The sequence below is a fragment of the Dromiciops gliroides genome, chromosome 4 (genome assembly GCF_019393635.1).
Source record: "Dromiciops gliroides isolate mDroGli1 chromosome 4, mDroGli1.pri, whole genome shotgun sequence".
Lineage (NCBI taxonomy): Eukaryota > Metazoa > Chordata > Mammalia > Microbiotheria > Microbiotheriidae > Dromiciops > Dromiciops gliroides.
The window spans coordinates 160221326-160244372 of record NC_057864.1 but is presented as its reverse complement, the minus strand read 5'-3'; the positions used below and the strand labels follow the sequence as shown (position 1 = coordinate 160244372).

The following is a 23047-nucleotide window of genomic DNA, read 5'->3' as shown; positions in this document are numbered from 1 at the left end:
TGTTTTTTTGAGGGGCAATGAGGGTTAAGTGACTTGCCCAGGGTCACACAGCTAGTAGATGTCAAGTGTCTGAGGCTAGATTTAAACTCGGGTTCTTCTGAATCCAGGGCCAGTACTTTATCCACTGCACCACCTAGCTGCCCCCTACTCCAGTATCTTTGCCAAGAAAACCCCAGATGGAGTCCTGAAGAGTTGAACATGAGTGAACAACACCATCAGTAATGACAGCAGCTCAGGGTTCAACTTCCAAAGCCAGAACTTTGTCCTCACATTATGGATACAGTGAACAAGAATGTGGGGGGGAGGGGAGCTAGGGAATTAAGAACAATGCAGGGGGCGGGGGGGGGGGGGGCAGCTAGGTGGCACAGTGGATAGAGCACTGGCCCTGGATTCAGGAGGACTTGAGTTCAAATCCAGTCTCAGACACTTGACACTTACTAGCTGTGTGACCCTAGGCAAGTCACTTAACCCTCATTGCCCCGAAAAAAAACAAAAACAAACAAAAAAAAGAACAATGAGGGTGGGGAGAGGTAAGGTAGTAGGAAGTCAGCTACCAATGCAGAAATCAGAATTAAGGGTTCACATCCTCCCTAGGTGATTACCTCCTTCAATTCCATTTCCTAAATGGCCAGTTGTTCGGTCACGTCAGACTCTGTGACCCCATTTGGAGTTTTCTTGGCAAAGCTGCTGGAGAAGTTTGCCATTTCCCTCTCCAGCTCATTCAACAGATGAGGTAACTCAGGTGAACAGGGTTAAGTTACTTGTCTAGGGTCACACAGCGTCTGAGGCTGGATCTGAACTCAGCAAGATGAGTCTTCCTGATTCCAGGCCCAGCACTCCATCCACTGTACCATCTAGCTACCCTAACTGGCTAGTGGGGCTACATAACAGTAACAGCTAAATTTATATAATGTTTTATGTTTCACAAAGCACTTTACCAATATTACCTCACTTGATTTTCACAAGTCTGGGAGATATGGGGGCAGCTAGGTGGCGCAGTGGATAAAGCACCGGCCCGGGATTCAGGAGATCCTGAGTTCAAATCCGGCCTCAGACACTTGACACTTACTGGCTGTGTGACCTTGGGCAAGTCACTTAACCCCCATTGCCCCGCAAAAAAAAAAACAACACAATTCTGGGAGATAGATGCTACTATTATTCCCCTTTTATAGATGAGGAAACTGAGGCTAAAACAGGTTAAGTAACTTGCCCAGGCACACAGTTAGTGTCTTAGTCAAGATTTGAACTCAGGTCTTCCTGACTTCAAGTCCAAAATTCTATCCCTACAACACCTAGCTGCCAAATGCTTTTGTGAGGGGCCAGATTGTCTGAGTAAATTATGATTATTGGCTCCTCAATATCTTCCTAAACCAAGAAGGTCTCCAGGTTTCAGTGCTCCACTGGGGCTGGCTCTCTATAGAACACACAGCATTCGGTGCCATGATTATAGACTGGAAGAGAGAAGCTTGGCCTTCCATCCAGTTCAGCAGCCACTACCCTTTGTAAAAGCAAGCCTTGATGATGGTGGCTGATGTGGATGGACACCACTGGTGGTGACAGCTCTGCCTATCCCAGGCAGGGCTTAGGGAAGCAGCCCCTGACCATTCACCTCCAAGCAAGGCCTATACAATCTGGAAAACGAGTCCCACCTATTGTGGTTACATGCAGATACACAGTGCACCCGTATATTATCTGACAGGACTACTGGACACAGAGAAGCCAGCTCTTGCAAGCTACAGGAAGCCAAGCCCTTTTCCCCCCCGGACTGTGAGGTCTGTATGTTCTGCAGGGGCAGCTAGGTGGTGCTGTGGACAGTTGGCCAGATCTGGAGTCAGGAAGATGTTAGTTCAAATCCAGCCTCAAACACTTACTAGCTTTGTGACTCTGGCAAGGCACAGGACTTCTATCTGTCTCAGTTTCCTCAACTGTAAAAGGAGAATAATAGGAGCAGCTAGGTGGCGCAGTGGATAGAGCACTCACTGGCCCTGGAGTCAGGAGTACCTGAGTTCAAATCCAGCCTCAGACACTTAACACTTACTAGCTGTGTGACCCTGGGCAAGTCACTTAACCCCAATTGCCTCACTAAAAAAAAAAAGGATAATAACGACACTGACCTATTAGGGTTGTTGTGGGGCTCAAACAAGATATTTGTAAAGCACTTAGCATGGTGACTGATATCTAATTTGTTGGTTTTGTTCAGTCGTGTCTGACTCTTCATGACCCCATTTGGGGTTTTCTTGGTAAAGATACTAGAGTGGTTTGTCATTTCCTACTCCAGCTCATCTTAAAGACAAGGAAGCTTGCCCAGGGTCATACAGCTAGGTAGTGTCTGAGGTCAGATTTGAACTCCTGAAGATGAGTCTTCCTGACTACAGACCTGGCACTCTATCCACAGCACCACTTAGCTGTCCTGGAGGGATATGACATGTAGACAAATAAACATGCTAGAAAGTGTGTGACAGGGACAAGAGGGAGATACAAGTCCTCAAGAGAAGTGTGAAGGAGAGAGGGCTTTCAAAGAAGGTTTTCTAAGGGAGATGGCCCCTGAGCTAAAGAGATGAGGGCATGCATGATGGGGGACAGCTTGTACAAACACAGGATGGCATCTGAAATAGAGCATGTGATGGGAAATTTTAAAAAAGGCTGGAAGAGCATGTCAGAGGGCCTTAAATATGAGACCCCAAATACATAGATTTTATCCTACAGCTCAGGAGTTCCCAACCTGGGGTATACCTGCCTCCCCACTAGGAGTATGTGAACCTTGTCAAAGTATATGAGGAGCAGTTCATAACTATATCATCCTACTCAAAATGATCTGTGTGTATGCATGGGAAACCTGACAATTTATAGCCTTTCGGAGTGAATAGGGCATATTAAAAGGTTCAAGTGTGTGTGTGTGGGGGGGGGGGAGTCCAAGGCAGCCTATGTTCTATTCTATCAGCGGCAGGACAAGGTGCGGCGATCCCCAACCAGACCTGGCCCAGCCAGCACAGTCTCCACACCCCCTGGTGGTGGCCCAGGCCCTTGTCCCCAGGCCGAGCTCATGGACATGGACTGAAGGGGGAACCTGGGAGGGGGCCCCACCCTGTTCCCCTCCTCATCCCCACAGATCACCAGCACCCACTGCCCTGGACCATCTCAGGTACTGCTCCCCAGGGCTTCCCTCCAGCCCTCTTTCCCTGGCCCTGGGGACCCCCAGCCATGGCTGCTGCCCCCTCCCGTCCCTGGGCTCACCCCTCCACAGGCAGCCACTCAAGTGCCTGCCCTGCTCCCAGTCAGAGCAATAAGTCCTGGCCTCCCTCCCCTCCCCTTCCTTCCCTCTCTCCCTCCCCCCTACCCCTTCGAGGTGTTTCTCTTTTATTTTATAATTTATGTTTCACTGCCCACTGGCGGGCAGCCAGGGCTGGGTCTTCAGGGCAGGGGAGGTCTCCGCAGCAAATACAGATTGCATTTTATTATTGATGCCCTCCTCGTCCTGTCTGGTACCCGTTGTACATAAAAGCCCACGTTTCACCTGGGGGAAAAAAAAAAGTGACTTGCCCAAGGTCACACAGCTAGTAAGTGTCAAGTGTCTGAGGCTGGATTTGAATTCAGGTCCTCCCAAATCCAGGGTCAGTGCTCTATCCACTGCGCCACCTAGCTGCCCCATAAATTTTAATTTTTTAAAAGAGTCTCACTGTTTTCAAGAATCGGTGGTCCTGGGGCAGCTAGGTAGCACAGTGGATAAAGCACCAGCCCTGGATTCAGGAGGACTTGAGTTCAAATCTGACCTCAGACACTTGACACTTACTAGCTATGTGACCCTGGGCAAGTCACTTAACCCTCATTGTCCCGGAAAAAAAAAAAAAAGAATCTGTCTTCCTCAGGTTTTGGGTTACAAAAGCCTGTGATGAACTTGATTCTCAGACACTTGTCCAGAAAAGATCCATCCACAAATCGAGCTTTATTTTGAGAAGCGCAGATCTGGAAGGACCAGCCAACTGTAACAAGGGCAACCCCAGCCTTCTTCCAAGGTCTCTCTCCCCACCACCTCACCCCACCCTCAGCCCAACCCAGACCCTAAAGAAAAGAACAAGCTGCAGTTGAGAGATCAGATGCCAGCCCAGCAGCGAGTGTGCCCTCGGCTTGCCAAGGTTTATGAATGTCAATCATCGTTACCGTGACTGACATCTCTGTCTAAACCACAGGGTCTCTGGAGCTCTGGGTGATGGGGCCCAAAGTCTATGAAGTGCTCCTTTGAACCCCAAGGAGCCATCTGGAGATCGCTGATAATATTTCCATGTTCTTTGAGGCCACGTTCACTTCATCCTGACTTTCTACTCTTTCAGTCTTAGTCTAGCCCCAGAGTCAGGGATTAATTACTGTATGCATCAGGGGAGCAGATCCAGAATCGTCAGGCTGCACACCCAAACGTCCACAGCACTGGCATCCAGCCTCGGCCCTGTGGCCTCCCCCCAGGATGGTTCAGCAGAGAGAACAACAGCAGCCTCAGTACGTGGGTCCTCCCCCTCTCCCCGGTGCATACACCTGCCCTCACTGTCCTCGGGAGTCAGCTGCCCTCAGCCCAGTCCTCACACCCTGAGGGCTGCAGTTTACTGTGGATAAAGTCCACCAGCTTCCCCAACTGCTGCTCCAGCTTCTGCTCTTCACCATGGTTTTCAATGACCCAATCAAATGTTCCGTAGTGGTCCAGGCCACATTCTGATTCGGCATCATCCACTCCTGGGAAAAGAGGCACATGGAGGTCAGGCCACTCGATGCCTCTCCAAAGGGCAACCCAAAAACCCATCCCAGAATGAGAAAGGCCTTCAGAGGTCATCCAGTGCAGCCCACACCTAGACAGGAATCCACTCCAGAACATTCCACATAAGTGCTCATAATAATGTTATCAGATGGGGCAGCTAGGTGGTGCAGTGGATAGAGCACCAGCCCTGAAGTCAGGAGAACCTAAGTTCAAATCTGGCCTCAGACACTTGACACTAGCTGTGTGACCCTGGGCAAGTCACTTAACCCTAATTGCCTCACCAAAATAATAACAATAATATGATTGATTAATAACCATGGAATTATATTAATTTAAGCATGTAATTTAATGTAATCATTAAATTATTTATAATAATTCTCAGCAGGTAAGCATAATAAAAATAATGGCTGACATTACTACTTAAAGACCTACAATGACAGGTAAACCACTGCTACCTAAACTACTTCATTCCACTTCTGGCCTCCTCTCTAACATAAAGGAATGAAACTGTTAGAACTGAATCCAGTAATCAGCAAAACAATCTAGTACAGACTAAGAAATAGAGGGGGCAAAAAAAATTATTTTAATTAAAAAAAAAAAGAAATAGAGGGGACAGCAAGGTGTCACAATGAATAGAGCACTCAGCCTGGAGTCAAGAAGACCTGAGCTCAATCTGGCCTCAGATACTTACTAGCTATCTGTATGACCCTGGGCAAGTCACTTAACCTTCCATTTCCTCATCTGGAAAAGGAAATGGCAAACCACTTCCAAGTATCTTTACCAAGAAAATCCCAAATGTGGTCATGAAGAGTCAGACACAACAACAACAACAACAACAACAACAACAACAAAGAAAAAGAGTAGTGGATCAGTGGAATAGATTAGGTACACAATACACAGTAGTAAATGACCATAGTAATGTAGTTTTTGATAAACCCAAAGATCTAAGCTTTCAACATTTGGCAAAAATTGCTGGGAAAAGTGGAATGCAGTTTGACAGAAATTAGGGATAGACCAATCTCTCACACTGTATACCAAGATAAGATCTAAATGGATAAATTATTTAGACAGAAAGGGTGATATCATAAATAAATTAGGGGAGCGTGGAAAAAAGTACTTATCAGATCTATGGCTAAAGGAGGAGTTTATGACTAAACAATAGATAGAGAGGATTATGGGAAGTAAAATAGAAATTTTTGATTGCATGAAATTAAGCCATTTTTATACAAACAAAACTAGTGCAGCCAAAACTAGAAGGAAAACAGGAAATGAAGCAGGGGGGATTTACAGCAATTTTCTCTTATAAAGGCCTCATTCCTCAGATATAGAGAACTGAGCCAAATTTATTAAAATAAGTCATTCCCCAGTTGATAAACGGTCAAAGGATATGAACAGGCAGTTTTCAGAAGTAATCAAAGCTATCAATAGTCATCAAAAATGCTCTAAATCATTACTGATTAGAAAATCGCAAATTAAAACAAACTAAAACAACTCTGAGATACCACCTCACACCTGTCAGATTGGTTAACATGACAGAAAAGGAAAATGACAAATGCTGGAGGGGATATGGAAAAAACTGGGACACTAATGCACTATTGATGGAGTTGTGAACTAGTGGACCATTCTGGAGAACAATTTGGAACTATGCCCAAAGGGCTATAAAACTATACATACCCTTTGACCCTGTAATACCACTCCTAGGTCTGGAAAAGGACCTATTTATACAAGAATATTTACAACAGCTCCTTTTGGGTTTTTTGTTTGTTTGTTTGTTTGTTTGTTTGTTTGTTTGTTTTGGTGGGGCAATGGGGGTTAAGTGACTTGCCCAGGGTCACACAGCTAGTAAGTGTCAAGTGTCTAAGGCCGGATTTGAACTCAGGTACTCCTGAATCCAGGGCCTGTGCTTTATCCACTGCGCCACCTAGCCGCCCCCTACAACAGCTCCTTTTAATGGTAGCAAAGAAGCGGAAATTGAAGGCATGTCCATCAATTGCAGAATAGTTGAACAAGTTGTAGTATAGGACTATAATAGAATACCATTGCACTATAAGAAATGAAGAGCAGGATGGTTTCAGAAAGACCTGGGAAGATTTATATGAAAAACTTATACAAAGTGAAGTAAGCAGAACCAAGATATCACTGTACACAGTAACAGCAATATCATAATGATGATTCACTGTGAAAGACTTAGCTACTTTGATCAATACAATGATCCAAGACAATTCCAAAAGACCCATGATGAAAAATGCTATCCACTTCTAGAAAAGGAAATGATAAACTCTGAATGCAGCAACATACTTTTTAAACTATCTTTATTTTTATTATTTTATTGTGCTTGTGTTTTCTTCTGCAACATGACTAGTATGGAAATGTGTTTTGCATGACTTCACATGTATAATTGATATCAAATGGCTTGCCTTCTCAAGAAGGGGGGAGGGGAAGAACAAAGGAAGAGAATTTAAAACTCAAAATTTGTTTTAAGTGATTATTTAAAACTTTTTAAACATGTAATTGGGAAGGGGGCAGCTAGGTGGCACAGTGGATAAAGCACCAGCCCTGGATTCAGGAGGACCTGAGCTCAAATCCAGCCTCAAACACTTGACACTTACTAGCTGTGTGACCCTGGGCAAGTCACTTAACCCTTGTTGCCCCAACCCCAGAAAATGTAATTGGGAAATATCTAATGAAATAAATAAAAATAATTTTTAAAGAATTTAAATGATTCCAATCCTTGGCCTAGTCTGGCCTATGAATGGGGCCTAGTCCCTTCTCCTTCTCCTGTCCTGCCCTCTCTGCCAAGGAGGCATCCCATAACTACAACCACCACAGCCCCTCCACACTGCCATGCAGAACCGCTGGCAAATGTGGTAAACTGTCCAATCAATTTCCCACTCCCTTTCCACTCTGAGTGATCTGCTTTGTTATTGGCCTGTCTTTTGCCTTTGTTTGTAACCCCAGGGCTTACCATAGGTCCTGGCACATAGTAGGTGCTTAATAAATGTTTATTAACTGTTTCTTGACTGCCAAACTAATCCAAAATATCACTTTTTGGCAGGAGGTTTTTGTATGAGATTCTCTGTACCAGATTTCCCTGCCTGACTCTGGTCTGGGATGACATTAAAAAGCATCGGCCTGGGGGGTGGCTAGATGGCACAGTGGATAAACCACCTGCCCTGGATTCAGGAGTTCCTGAGTTCAAATCCGGCCTCAGACACTTGACACTTACTAGTTGTGTGACCTTGGGCAAGTCACCTAACCCCCATTGCCCTGCAAAAAAAAAAAAAAGCATCAGCCTTGCCTGGGCAAAGAGCAGCTACTGGGGTGAGGAAGAGGTCCAGAAATGATCTGGGTGATGGGGATGCCAGACTAAGATTAAGCATGCTATACATAATCCCTGAGGAAAAAAAACAAGACTTGACTCTGTGTAACCTTAGAATGCTAAGGAAAATAGTCAGAGCTCCCTTTCTATCGATCACAGGATTTAGAGCTAGAAGGGAGTCAACCTCCTCTAAATAAACTGAGGCCCAGAGATGTTAAGAAACTAAAGGTACATCAGAATTGCTTCCCTGTATCCAAACCTTGTCACAAATGGAAACTGAGTTTAAAAAACATACATGAGGGGCGGCTAGGTGGCGCAGTGGATAGAGCACCGGCCCTGGAGTCAGGAGTACCTGAGTTCAAATCTGGCCTCAGATACTTAGCACTTACTAGCTGTGTGACCCTGAGCAAGTCCCTTAACCCCAACTGCCTCACCCCCCCCCAAAAAAAAACCATACATGAAAAGTAGATGCTCATTCCTACAATGTATGAAGAGGTTACACAGTATCACTTAGTGGTGTTACAAGTCAGGGAGAAGAGGCATTGCAGTAAGCAAACATTCACCATCACAGCACACTGGATTTATAAAATATAACATATGGGGAGGATTCTTTGTGTCAGTGGCAAAGCAATGCCCATCTCCATCCCTTCTGCTGTAATCCTCATTCAATAAAGACACTTTTAATACAAATTTGCATGTTTTCAAATCCACTGACAACTCAAGTATTTTATAAATTGGGATCTTAGATTCCGGAGAGCAATTTAGAACTATGTCCAGAGGGCTATAAAACCACAAATACTCTTTGACCCAGCAAGACAACTACCAGGCCTGTATCCCAAAGAGGTAAAAAGCAAAAAAGAAAAGGACATATACATACAAAAATATTTATAGCAGCTCTTTTAGTGATGCCAAAGAAGTGGAAATTGAGGGGATGCTCACTAATTGGGGAATGGCTGATTGTGATGTATACTACTAGAGGTACACTACTATGCTGTAAAGACTTACATGAACTAATGATGCAAAGTGAAATGAGCAGAACCAGGAGAACTCTCTACAGAGTAACGGCAATATTGTATGATGATCAATTGTGAAGGACTTAGCTATTCTCAGCTATACAATGATCCAAGACAATTCTGAAGGATCTATGATGAAAAATGTTATCCATCTCCAGAGAAACTGATAGTCTGAATGCAGATCAAAGCATACTTTGTTTTACTTTTTTTTTTAATTTTTCTTGGGTTTTTTTTTTGGGGGGAGGGGGTCTTTCCTAACATGACTAATATGGAAATAGGTTTTACATGACTGTATATATATATATATAACCTATGTCAAATTGCTTGTCTTCTCAAGAGGGGGAAGGGAGGGAGGGAGAGAACTTGGAACTCAAAATTTTTAAAAGCAGGGGCAGCTGGGTGGTACAGTGGATAGAGCACCAGCCCTGGAGTCAGGAGTACCTGAGTTCAAATCCTCAGACACTTTACAATTACTTTACACTTACTAGCTGTATGACCCTGGGCAAGTCACTTAACCCCAATTACCTCACTAAAACAAACAAACAAAAGAAAACAAAAAAAAAATTTAAGCAAACGTTAAAAATTGTTTTTACAAATAATTGGAGAAAAATAAAAGATTAAAGATTAAAGATAAGAAAAAAATGGCGGGGGAGTCTTGGAAAAACAACTCACATTTAAATACTTTATAGAGATAGTCCTTTCAGAACTACAAAGCAATTTCCTAGGTTAATCAAAGAAATTTAACTTTAACCAAAAACTCCCTTTGATGTGGCTAAGTCAACCAATCAAAATACATCTATAGGACAACTCTTTGGTACAGAGCACTGTTAGGTACTGGGGGAAATATAAAGTTAAATAGACATTCCTTGTCCTCCTAGAACTTACAGTCTAATGTGGGCTAAAAGATACTTGCATTTTGCCTGAGTGATTTGCAACATTATGCAGACAACGATAATACAAAATGTTTTATGGAATTTAAGAGGAAAGGGCATTACTTAAGAGGGAAACATCAGGTCATTTTCATGAAAGAGAAGAAATCTGAGTAAGACCTGAAAACAGAAGTCCTTAACTTTTTTGTGTGTCATGGATTTCTTCTTAGAAAAATGTCTTGAAATGCATAAAATAAAATACTTAGAAATATAAAGAAAATCAATTATGTTGAAATGATCTAATTTTTTCCCATCCAAGTTCACAGAATCCCTGAAATCTATCCTACAATATGAAATCAGTTTTATGGATTGGGGTTTTGAGACAACTCTTTCAAGTCTACAAAGCAATTTCCTCAGTTAATCAAAGAAACTTAACTTTGACCAAAAGCCCCCTCTGGCATGGATAAGTCAACCAATCAAAACACATTTATTAAACAACTACTTTGGGCATAACACTTAACCCCCAGTTAAGAATTCCTGCTTTAAAGGCTAGGTAGAAATTTAACAGGCAAAATGGGGAAGGGAAGACATTAGAGACATGGAGGGAGGTTGAGGGACACAGAATAGGATGAGAAGGCAGAGAGATGTCGATTTAGCTGGAAAGTCCATCTCTCGGTTCTGCCATTTTTCTCTTGCTCCCCCTCACCCATGCCCAGAACACTCTCCAAACTCTACTCTGACTACTGACCTTCCAGGCTTCCTTCTTTCCAACTAAAATTTCACCTTCTACAGGAAGCCCTTCCCAACCCCTCTTAATTCCAGTTTTAATTATCGATTATCCTGGATATAGTTTGCTTTGTACAGATTTCTTTGTACGTTGTCTCCCCAATTAGAATGTAAACTCCCTGAAGGCAGGAGCTGGTTTTTGCTTCTTTTTATATCCCTAGCTTCCACACTGCCTGGCACATAGTAGGTGCTTAATAAATGTTTACCAAATTGTACTTAATTGAAGAGCAGTTTTAAAAGAAATTAACACAAGGCAAGGTTGGAAACTGACAGAAACACAGGACTGTTGAAGGTCTTGAATGTGAGGCAAAGAAGGGGGAAGCAAGAAGAAGCCATGGAGGACTTCTGAGCTGAGGAGCAGCAAGATTATATCTGTACATAGGAAAGATGATATCAACAAAGATGTGAAGCATGGACTGAAGGAGGGAAAGAGTAGAAGCAAGAAGACTTGCCGGGAAGCTCCAGCAACTAGAGGATGAGGGCAAGGACAAGCACAAGCAGCAGCTCAGATAAAGGTTAAGCACAAACAAGCAGGAGGCTGCAGAATGACCTGGACCTAAGGGAGGGTCCAAGTACTTTGGGGCTGGTGCCTTCCCACAAGGACACAGTCTGTGCAGGGTGGCTGGGGCATCATCCTGCCCAGAGGCCAGGAAAGAGGAGACAGGAGCAAGTGCAGTCTACACAGAAACTCATATCCCACCCCAAACAACCACCACCACCAGTAACACTGTCATTTCTTTTCAGGAAACACACAGGAGCAACAAAATCCTTTCCATTCAATCAATCAATATTTATTAAGCACCTACTATGTGCAGGACACTGTGCTAAGGGCTAGAGATACAAAAAGAGACAAAAGACAGTCCCTGCCCTTAAGGAACTTACAATATAATGGTAGAGACAAAAAGCAAACAAATATACGCAGAGCAAGCTAGAGAAAGGACGGGTAGGAAATAATTAACACAGGGAAGGCACAAGAATCAAGAGAGGTCAGGGAAGGCTTCCTGTAGAAGGTGGAATTTTGGTTGAGAAGTAAAGGAAACCAGGGAGCTCAGCAGGTGTAACTCACTGGGCTGATGTGAGGGGAGTGTTTTGTGAAATCAAAAGTACTATGTGGGGCAGCTAGGTGGCACAATGGATAGAGCACTGGCCCTGTATTCAGGAGGACCTGAGTTCAAATCCGGCCTCAGATACTTGATACTTACTAGCTGTGTGACCCTGGGCAAGTCACTTAACCCTCATTGCCTCACCCCCCCCCAAAAAAAGTACTATGTAAATGCAGGCTGTAGTTATTGTTGGGGGACCTGATACCCACACCATACTAGGAAGCCAGGCCTCTGCCCTGTGAACAAGATGATGCCCTGTACCTCTTTAGGTATTCTGGCTAGGACTTCAAAACAAATTGGGGCAAAACTCACCTGCTGTGAACACCCAACCCCGCTGTTGCCGGCTTTCCTCTGATGCCACCACCCGGACTAGCTGGGTCACATCACCAAATGAGGACTGGAACCACTGAATGTCTGACACCCGGCGAACATCACTCACCAGCTGCTGGAAGGAACACACAGTCAGGCAAGCCCCAAGCCTGGCATGGGGCTTGAGGGAGGGAGAAGGAGATGAGAAGGCAAAAGAACTGAAAGATGTACTCCACCCCCAAGGCAAATAATCTCATGGGAGAATCAGAGCCTCCAAACAGCTACAGAAATCCCTTAAGGCAATATGCCTGCCATCCAAATTCTAACCTTAGATCCTCAAGTTCAAGGTCCACCTTATATTCCAACAGGGGAAAAACACAAAGCCAAACTATATACAGGATAAATGGGAAAAAATTGACTAGGAAAGGCACAAGAATTAAGAGGGGTTGGGAAAGGCTTCCCACAGAAAGCAGGGTATTAACTGGGACTTAAAAGAAGCCAGGGAGGTCAATAGTCAAAGTGTGGAGAGAGAGCATTCTAGGCATGGAGGGCAGCCACAAAAAATGCCTGGAGCTGGGAGGTGGAGTGTCTTCTTCCTGGAACAGCCAAGAGGTCAATATCACTTACATGTTGAGCCTTTGAAGCAGCCCTGCATGGCAGGGCAGAAAAAGCATCAGATGGTTCTCCCATTTACCATGAGTGGGGAAGGCCTCCCTCCAGGAGTTGACCCTCTCACTGTCCTGGCCAGGAGCCATCTCTCCTTCCAGGGGCACAGGAGAACCTCAGGGAACCTCAGAAATCATCAAACTCCAGCTGTTTTATTTTACAGATGGGAAGACCAAGGCCTGGAGAGGTCAGGTGAATTGCCCAAGGTCAACAAAAGTAGCCAGACCCAGATTCAAGTCCAGGCCCTCTGGCTTCAAAGTCAGCACCCTTTCTACCACACCAGGAATAAAAGATTAAAATGGATGAGAATTTAAATGCATCTAGTCATTAGGCACTACATAATGCCAAGTTCCCTCTCCTCTACAAGGCTGAAAGCTTTGTTGACAAGATACATTTCAGAGTCTAATTAGCTAAAAGCTCTTCCACCCTAGTCTCCTGTACTAACACACTTCATTAATCAACACCAGTAGCCAGCCAGTATGAGTGAACTGTAGTCCCAGAGATGATGGTCAGGAGGAATAACTAACCACTTGGGGGCGACAGCAAGTTTCTAGCCAGCAAGAGATTCGGGTACTCTTGGAAGACCTGCTTCTCCAACAAAAAAATCTACCCTGGCCTTCTCCTAGGGTCTTAACATTTATCCACTCAGCAATAACTAATATAAAAAGCCAGTCTGGGGGCAGCTAGGTGGCATAGTGGATAGAGCGCCGGCCCTGGATTCAGGAGGACCTGAGTTCAAATCTAGCCTCAGACACTTAACACTTACTAGCTGTGTGACCCTGGGCAAATCACTTGACCCCCACTGCCTGCAAAAAAAAAAAAGGGGGGGGGGCCATGGGGCAGGAGGAAGGATGACACAATCAGAGCTGTGCTTTAGGGAAGTCCCTTTGGACCGTGGTGGGAGAGACCTGAGAAAAGGGACGAGACAGAAGGCTGCCATCCAGGTGTCAGGTGAGGAGGCACAGGGGCAGCCATGGGAGTGGAGAGAGGAGTGTGAACAAGACAGACATTGTGGAAAGCGAAAGAAGGCCTGATGAGAGCCTGGGTATGCGGGTTGAGTGTGAGGGGAGAACTGAGGCCGACACCCAGGTGGTGAGTCTAGGCAACAGGGGATGGTGGTTGGTGCCTTTGGTGGTAAGAGGAAAGCTGGATGGGGGAACGGAAATAATGGCTTCTGTTTTGGACTTGTTGGGCATGAAATGCCTATGGGACGTCCAATATGAGATGTCCAAAATGAGAGGCTACAGCTGGAGAGATCAGACCTAGCATCATCCCCAGAGATAACAGAACCGCTGGGAGCCAAGGAGGTCACCAAGTGAAAGGAGGACCCAGGACAGAGCCTTGGGAGACAGCCAGAGAGAGCTGGATGAATATCTGGCAGAAAAGACTAAGGAGAGGTCAGAGAGCTGAGGAGAACCAAGATAGAGCAGTGCCACCAAAATCCAGAGAGGAGAGATTGATCATCCAAGAAGAGAGTAATCGATAGTGTCAACGGCCATAGAGAGTCTAAGAAGCGGGGCAGCTAGGTGGCGCAGTGGATAGAGCACTGGCCCTGGAGTCAGGAGTACCTGGGTTCAAATCCGGCCTGAGACACTTGACACTTACACATTTACTAGCTGTGTGACCCTGGGCAAGTCACTTAACCCCAATTGCCTCACTAAAAAAAAAAAAAAAAAAAAAAGTGTCTAAGAAGAATGAAGATTAAGGAGAGATCCCTGGATTTAGCAGTTAAGAGATCACTGGTCATTTCAGAGGGCAGCTGCAGTTGAATGAAGTCGGAAGCTGGCTCTGTATTACCCCAGGTCTGGAACAATCTGAGTTCAAGTTACGGAAACTTCTCCATGCCTCAGTCAGCTCTCCAGTATTACAGGGCCTGCGTCAGTATGCCCAACTACAATGGCAAGAGGAGCTTCTTCCTAGAATTCCCTATGCTTATAAAATCATAGGTCTATACACACAAACACACACAGAGACCACAGAATTAACCATTATAACATATAACTATTTTTTTTAAAGGCAGAGCTTGAGGCCCAGAAATTAGGCAAGGCCTGGGATCTTCAAGTACAAACATGGCCCAGTAGAAAATGAACACTAGTTCTGGAGTTGGAGGACACAGGTTCAAATCTCACCTCCACCATTTAGCAGATGTGTGACCATGAAAGTTGTTTAACCTCCCTGGGCCTCAGTGTCCTTACATGTTAAAAGACAGCGTTAAACTAGATGGCTTTCTGAGGGCCCTGCAAGCTCTTTATCTATGATCCTATCATCTGTTCCCACCTCTGTCCCCAGTCCATGTTGTTCTCTTCCTGATCTTCCTGCTCAACTGAAAGAGAAGTGTGCAATGATGGACAAAACAGAGGTCTTGGGTTCAAGTGACACCTCAAACACTGACTAGCTCTGTGGCCTTGGGGGTGTTTATGATCAACGGGGACCTTGAAGTGGGTTTTGTAAATAGCCAAAGTAAGACTGCTGCCCACTGTAACTCAGTAGATGTGTCTGGCTCCAGATGGCCCCCACTCCTGTGTACTGTGTCTAGAACAAAGGATTATATAAAGCGAAAACTAACGGAATCTAATACAAAAATGAACCTTAAAAAAAAAACCTCAACCTCACTTAACCTCTCTCAGTCTCCTTTTCCTAGTCCGTGGACCTCACAGGGCTGTAGTGAGGATCAAGTAAAATAACACCTGGAAAGGGCTTTGGAAACCTTCAAGTGCTTATGTAAATGTGAGGCTATTATAATTCAGACTGCTCACGGGATGGACAAATGCAGAATCTGAAATGCTCCAGCCTAGATGAGAAGATGGGAAAGATTGAAGGCAAATGGAGAAGGGGAGGGCAGAGGTCAAGATGGATAGATAGTGTCATTGAAGCAGGGAACAGGAGTTTGGACAGACTTTGGGAGAGACCGGAGGACAGAAGGGCCTGGCATGCTATGGTCCATGAGGTCATGAAGAGTCCGACACAATATGATGAATGAACAATTATTATCCACCTGGGTTTCAATCCTCCCTCAGATGCTTGCTTGTTGGGTGACCCTGGGCAAGCCACTTAATCTCTGCCTCGGTTTCCTTATCTGTAAAATGGGGATAATAACAGCTCCTCCCTCACAGGGTAGTAGTGAAAATCAAATGAGATAACACTCTGCAAACCTTAAAGCCCCAGATAAATGCAATTATTGCTGTTGCTTAGGCTGTAAACAACAGGATCCATGTCTCATGGTTCCTCAGCATAGTTCGGGGCTGTTCAATAAATCCCTCCAGAGCTAACTGTGGCCCTCCTGGATCCCCGCATTGTAGATGGTATAAGAGCAGTAAAGGGGGAAGGCTCCAGAGGAAGAGATGCAGTTTCTGCCTTGGGAAGGATCTGCTAACTTTCAACCACATTCTTAGTTCTGGGGAAGAGGGAGGAGGGGAAGGGGAAAGAGGAAAGGACCAGAGCTGGGTCTGCAAGCCCCAAAGAATCTTCCGGAAAAACTACTTTCGCAATTGCCCTTACCCAGACAGGCTGGGGGACCCCCTCCACAATCTTCCTGCAGAAGAAGCCTGGGTCAGCCTTCCTCTTCTCCTCTCCCCAGCGGATCATGTCCTGCCGAAAAGCCTCTTTGTAACTGCTGGCATCGAGGAGTCTCTGGAAGTCCAGGCCATGTTCCTGCCCAAAACATGTCAAAAAGCATTTGCTGTGTGACCCCTGAAGAGGCCACTGTGCCTGCTAGGGCTCAGCTGTAAGGAGGGGTCATCACACTCCCCTCCCCTCCATTTCCATTTGCCTGGGGAATCCATTGTGTGAATTAAACATACATTGTAGGCAGCTAGGTGGCATAGTAGATAAAACACTGGCCCTGGATTCAGGAGGTCCTGAGTTCAAATCCATCCTCAGACTCTTGACACTTACTAGCTGTGTGACCCTGGGCAAGTCACTTAACCCTCATTGCCCCACAAAATAAATAAAGAAATAATTGGGGGGGAAAAACATACATTGTAGGATCAACTGTCCCCAAATATTTTAGAAATGTTTCCATCCCCTGAACACAGGGCCAGGCCTCAGCAACATATCAGAATGGGAAAAGCTTATGTTTGAGGCCTCCCCTATCCTTGAAGCCCCCAACTCCCTCCTAAAGTGCTGCTCTACTCTAAGGATTTGAGGGGGCAGGGCAATAAGGGTTAAGTGACTTGCCCAGGGTCACACAGCTAGTGTCAAGTGTCTGAGGCTGGATTTGAACTCAGGTCCTCCTGAATGCAGGGCCAGTGCTCTATCCACTGCGACACCTAGCTGCCACCCCCCCACCCTGACCCCTGAGGATTTTTACATTGTCATATGGGATGAATAGAGATGGAAAGCTTTCCAAAATAGCCCGATGGCCTTATTTTACAGGTCAGGACACTGAGGCCTGAAAAAGCTAAATGCCTTAGGAGCAGGAAAATCTACCTGGAGCTAGAAGACCCTGCGGAGGTCATCTGGTCTAACTCTTCCATTTTATAGAGGAGGATTTGGAGTCACAGAGGCTAAGCTACTTGCCCATCACAAGCACTATAATCATCAGAGGTAAAATCTGAACCCAGGCCCCCCACCTCCAGAGTCGGTGCCTATCCTACACTTGCCCAGGACACCCAGAAAGTAATCACCAGAACTCTGGTGAACCCTGGGGGGTGCCTATCAGACCACGTCGAGTCTAGGTCCCATGGCGGGGGTTGGGGGGAGTACATTTTAAAAGAGAACTTGATGAACCGGGGCACATGTGAAAGGGCAACGGAGCCTGTGAAGGTCTGGAGATCATATCATGGGAGGAGCTGAAGGGCTAGACAGGAGCCTGGCCCTGGTCCTACCAAGTCCCTCCTCCCCCTCGGAGCTGCAACCTCCTCCTTGGACCCCAAGGGGGGTCGGAGCAGAAGGCTCCTAAGGCCCTTCTATGACCCAGCATGCTCAGCCTGAAGAAAAGGGAAGGGGAATATGATGACTGGCTTGAGACACCAAAAAAAAGCTGGAGTGGCAGACTTGTTCCTTGCGCGGCTCCTAGAGAAGACTGTCATGGGAGCCACAGGACAAGGTCTGAAGGGCCACGTTGCTTAGCAGGAGATAAAAGCATTCTAACAAGCAGGGCTGTTCTGGGGGGCAGTGTTGAGGGAAGGCAAAGTGTCCTCCCTACCCCTGACAGGTAAAGGCAGGGAGGCAGGAACACACTAGGTATATCTGGGGGACTGTGACTACTCCAGCAGAGCAGTGAGAGACAATTCAATTCGGAGAGCATTTATTAGGTGCCTATTATATGCCAAGTACTATGTGAGGTACCAAAACAAAAGTAGTCCTTGCCCCCCAGGAAGCTTACATCTACTTGGGGAGGGGAGAGGAAAAAGGGAGACACTGGAGTTTTGTGAATAGGAGTGTAAGGCATCTTTCTTCTCTGGGCTCCTCTCCTGACTCTACAGGCTTTCTCCACCATGTGCCCATGAAGATACTACCCCTTCCTAGCTACTCTTTTTTTTGTTTTTGTTTTTGTTTTTTTTACAGGGCAATGGGGTTAAGTGACTTGCCCAGGGTCACGCAGCTAGTGTGTGTCAAGTGTCTGAGGCCGGATTTGAACTCAGGAACTCCTGAATTCAGGGCCGGTGCTTTATCCACTGCGCCACCTAGCTGCCCCCCTAGCTACTCTTTAAGGACCTGAGTTCAAATCCGGCCTCAGACACTTGACATTTACTAGCTGTGTGACCCTGGGCAATTCACTTAACCCTCATTGCTCTGCAAAAAAAACAAAAAACAAAAAACCTAGCTACATTTTAGTACTAAAGCTCTCCAAGCTCCTTGAGGGCAGGGACTGGCTTTCTGCTGGCACTTGTATTCACAGGCCTTAGCATAGGGCTGGGCTCATAGGAAGTGCTTGCTAAATGCTTGCTGACTTGACTTAAAAGCTTGGGGAGGCCACCTAACAAAAGTGGAGCCCAGAAGTGGGCCAAGGCAGGTTGCAGCCAGCCTGAGATGAAAGACATGTTCCAGCTTACCTGCAAAGGAGCATTAATTAGCAAGCTGAGTGAGGGAGCAGCGGATGCAGCTGCATCATGGCATACCTGGGCATACTGCTCCTTGAGGGGTCCAGAGAGCCGAAGCACAGCACACACGTCCGTCCCCAGCCTGCGGGATGGGAAGATGCCCGAGAGGCCAGAAAGGGTTAGCTCACTCAGACCTGGAGCTCCCCACCCAGTGTTCTGCTCAAGCTTCAAGTCGACACTTGTACAATCAGGACAGCCCAGCAGCTGCCACTCCCCTCTGGCAGGACAGAGCTTCCCAGGCAAGAGCCACTCAACAAGCTTTTCCCACAATCTGGAGGGCCCGTGACTTCACCTGCTACCTCCCCAGCACGAGGGAAAAGGAAACCCATCCTGCTGGTGAGAGTGGTTCACCCCATCGGACACTGGGAAATGTATTGTTATAAAGGATCTCTCAAACATTTCTTTTGTTTGTTTGTTTGTTTGTTTTTAGGGCAATGAGGGTTAAGTGACTTGCCCAGGGTCACACAGCTAATGTCCAGTATCTGAAGCTGGATTTGAACTCATGTCCTCCTGAATCCAAGGCCAGTGCTTTATCCACTGCACCACCTAGCTGCCCCCCCCCCAGCCCCCTGTTCTAAGGGCCCTCTCAACAAAATGGGAGGCTCTCTGTCTCGATGAGATGGCCTGTATGGGCTGGGAGGGAGGAGGCCAGACCCTGATTTAAGTTCCTGCCTGGACTACTACAGCAGCCTGCGGGTGGGGCTGCCTGCCTCAACTCTTTCCCCACTCCAATCAACCAATCAACAAAGTGATTTTTCTAAAGTACAGGTCTGATTGCTTCATTCCCTCTTACTCAATAAACTTCAGTGGCTCCCTATCACCTCCAAGATCAAATATAAAATCCTCTTTTTGGTGTTCAAAGCCCTTCATAACCTATCCTCCCTCCACCCCCACCCTCCCACCTTTCTAGTCTTCTGGCACCACACACCACCTCCTCCATGGACTCTATGATCCAGTGACAACAAGACACTCTATCTCTGCTCTGGGCATCTTCTTGGGCTGTCCCCCATGCCTGGGATGCTCTCCTTTCTCATCTCAGTCCCCTGACTTCCTTGGCCTCCTTCAAGTCCCAGCTAAAATCCCACCTTCCACAGGAAGCCTCTCCCAAGTCCTCTTAATTCCAGTGCCTTCTCTGTTAACTAATTCCAATTTATCCTATAATGTGTTGTCTCCCTTGTTAAGAGTATGAGCTCCAGGGCAGCTAGGTGGCGCAGTGGATAGAGCACTGGCCCTGGAGTCAGGAGGACCTGAGTTCAAATCCAGCTTCAGACACTTAACACTTACTAGCTGTGTGACCCTGGGCAAGTCACTTAACCCCAACTGCCTCACCAAAAAAAAAAAAAAAAGAGTATGAGCTCCTCAAGGGCACTGTCTTGCCTTTCTTTGTATCCCCAGGACTTAGCACAGTGCCTGACATACAGAAGGCACTTAATAAATGCATACTACTGACTTTCCCTTCCTCCTCTAAAAAAATGAGGGCTGGACATTCTCTGAATGTCCTCAAGATTAATAGCAGCCCCAAAAGTCTGTGACTTTTAAGACTGACGCTTAAATCAAAATAGGATCTCAGCTCTGCTTATACTGAAGACATAAGAAGAGAAGCCTGGAAGGAGATTGGAATCCTGGAAGCCCAGAGTTGGAAGAGACCACAGAGTCCTCCTAGTTCAGCTCCTTCGTTGTTGTTATTGAATCATTTCAGTTGTTTCCAACTTTCCATGAACCCATTTGGGATTTTTTTGGCAAATTTAAATGGTTTGCCATTTCCTTCCCCAGATCATTTGACAAATGAGGAAATGAGGCAAACAGGGTAAAGTGACTCACCCAGGGTCACACAGCTAGTAAGTATCTAAGGCTGAATTTGAACTCAGGTCTTTCTGATCCCTAGGCCAGCACCTAGCTGCCCTAGTCCATTCCTACCCAAAGCAAGAATTCTACCTTCATCTCCAAGAGGAATCAAGAAACATGTTTAAAAATATCTAATACAGGGGCAGCTAGGTAGCACAGTGGATAGAGCACCAGCCCTGGATTCAGGAGGACCTGAGTTCAAATCCAGCCTCAGACACTTGACACTTAACCCTCATTGCCCCCCCACCCCGAAAAAAAATACCTGGGAGGACACCTGCCAAAACAAATCCAGGAATCTATAAAAATCAATCAAGATGTTTAAAACAATAACTAATGGCACTTATTTTCCATTTTAAGTTTGCTCACAACAACCAACTGGTACTATTATCCCCATTTTACAGATGAGGAAATCAAGGTTAAATAACTTCCCCATCATCATCTTCCAGCTACTAAGTGTCTAAGGCAGGATTTGAACACAGGTCTTCCTGGTCTAGCACTCTATTCACTTGTACCACTTAGCAAGCTCCAAGAAAAGGGGACGCAGAGAAGGGACTAGTGTTCTTGAGGCCCAACACTAACAAGTGCTGCCCCAACCAGATTAAAATGTAATTGAAAAATATTTAACAAAATAAATTAAAATAAAATAAAACACAGATAACATTACATTTAAAAACTAAGTCAATATGGAACTGACAGGGATCCTTATATAAAGATTAGTGCCCCCCCCCCAAAAAAAAGGGGCAGCTAGGTAGCACAGTGGATAGAGGACTGCCCTGGGATTCAGGAGGACCTGAGTTCAAATCTGGTCTCAAACACTTGACACTTACTAGTTGTGTGACCCTGGGCAAGTCACTTAACCCCAATTGCCTCACAAAAAAAAAAAAAACAAAAACAGATTAGTGGCCCCCTTTTGCGAATTTGACAGGGCTGGTGTAGAGCAAAGAGCCTGGATGAATTTGGAGCCAGAAGCCCTAGGCTCTGATCTCTGGACCACTCAAATCCTGTGTGATACTAGGTAAGTCATCCATTTATGTGGGCCTCAGTTTCTTTATCAGTTACAAAAAGGAGAAGGATAGATGAGGCATTGATCTCTATGGTCCTTTCCAGCTCTAAATTTCATGACCCTAAAAAGCCTAAACCCCTTTTCATTTGAGTAGCGCCACTTCAAACTCATTTCTTTGAGGCCCACAGCCTGGTTTCATTCCATTCAACAAGCACTTATAGACAAAGATTCCAAAGACTGGTTTCCAGATGCCAATGATCTGTAGAAAGGAAGTGGACTACATGTGTGGAAAGTTGCATGCACTGTCAGATGCAATGGCAGTATTGACTTGTTTCACTTCACTATCTTTATTGTGGAAGGTTTCTCTGGTGGGCAGGTAGAGGAGCTGAGGGCATTGGGAACTGACAGTGACAGTGGTGTAACAAAATCAAAAAAAGGATCAACCAATAAAAGAGTAAATTTAAGAAAGAAAACAAACAAGCACCGATTAAAAGAGCCTGTTATGTACAAGTCACAAAGTGCTGGGTATCTGGAGACATGAAAAAAAGGAAACCATTCCTACCCTCAAGGAATTTTGTTCTAAGAGAGAAGGTCTGTGCCAAACAATGCATTATTTACGTGGCAACGACCCCCGAATTCCGCTTCCACCAGGAGCCAAACACCCGCCCTCCTCCCCATGTGGACTCTGCACCTGTCCCAAATTTGACACCTCTTCCACCTTCCCCGGCTGACTACCTGCTCCGCAACTCATCGGTCACGAAGTCCTTCCCGGACTTCCTCTTGCCGCTAAACAGGAGCACCAGCCGCGGGGACTCGGCCTTCGGAGCCATGGGAACCCCCCCCAAACCCAAACAGCCCCGTACCAGGTAAACTGTCCTGACCCGCCTACTCCAGGTTCGGAACACGTGGGGAGAAAGGGACTCAACCAATCGGCGGGGGAAAGAAGGAATAAAGGAGATATTTCCTCCTCTTCTGTTCTGAAACTGCATAGGATCCTAGGTTCCCAAACGTATACATTTATCAAACAGAGGAAGAGGAATTAGTTCACAGGGAGATAAAAGATATCATTCCCTCCCCAACCCCAAGCCTTCTCCTCGAAATACTCACCCCACTCTTTCTCCCTTGGACCAACCCAACCCCGCCCAGGAACACTCCACTTCCCCGACTCCGCCTCCTTTATCGGAAGAGGGGAAGGGTGAGAATTCTCATTTGATCCGAAGGGGAGTTATATAAAAACTTCACGAAGTGAATTCTAATTTGCCCCTCTTTGGAGTCCTTTATACCTTGAAAATATTTAATTAGAAAGGATAAATTAAGGATATTTTTAGAGACTGTTTCATTACTGG

At 45.8% G+C, this 23047-nt stretch overlaps 1 protein-coding gene across 2 annotated transcripts; it reads right to left on the bottom strand.

The window, feature by feature from the left end:
* Positions 1 to 3947: 3947 nt before the first annotated feature.
* On the bottom strand, positions 3948 to 22569 carry PMVK (phosphomevalonate kinase). Of its 2 annotated transcripts, none has more exons than XM_044004101.1 (5): positions 22437 to 22569; positions 18872 to 18935; positions 16308 to 16460; positions 12147 to 12279; positions 3948 to 4722 (listed from the first exon to the last, which is right to left on the bottom strand). In XM_044004101.1, exons 1-5 carry the CDS (start codon positions 22529 to 22531, stop codon positions 4550 to 4552), a joined length of 618 nt encoding a protein of 205 aa, XP_043860036.1. In that variant the 5' UTR covers positions 22532 to 22569; the 3' UTR covers positions 3948 to 4549. The 2 variants fall into 2 exon arrangements, with proteins under 2 accessions (XP_043860036.1, XP_043860037.1); XM_044004102.1 differs by having other exon boundaries at positions 3962 to 4722; positions 12147 to 12276.
* Between the last annotated feature and the right edge of the window lie 478 nt (positions 22570 to 23047).

Bases quoted from the DNA above. Each gene is read 5' to 3' on its own strand.
- PMVK (XM_044004101.1), bottom strand. From the start codon at position 22,531: ATGGCTCCGAAGGCCGAGTCCCCGCGGCTGGTGCTCCTGTTTAGCGGC. The intron at 18,936-22,436 runs GTAGTCAGCCGG...CCCATCCCGCAG, and splicing joins ACCGATGAGTTGCGGAGCAG to GCTGGGGACGGACGTGTGTG. The intron at 16,461-18,871 runs GTATGCCATGAT...TGTTTTGGGCAG, and splicing joins TCAAGGAGCAGTATGCCCAG to GAACATGGCCTGGACTTCCA.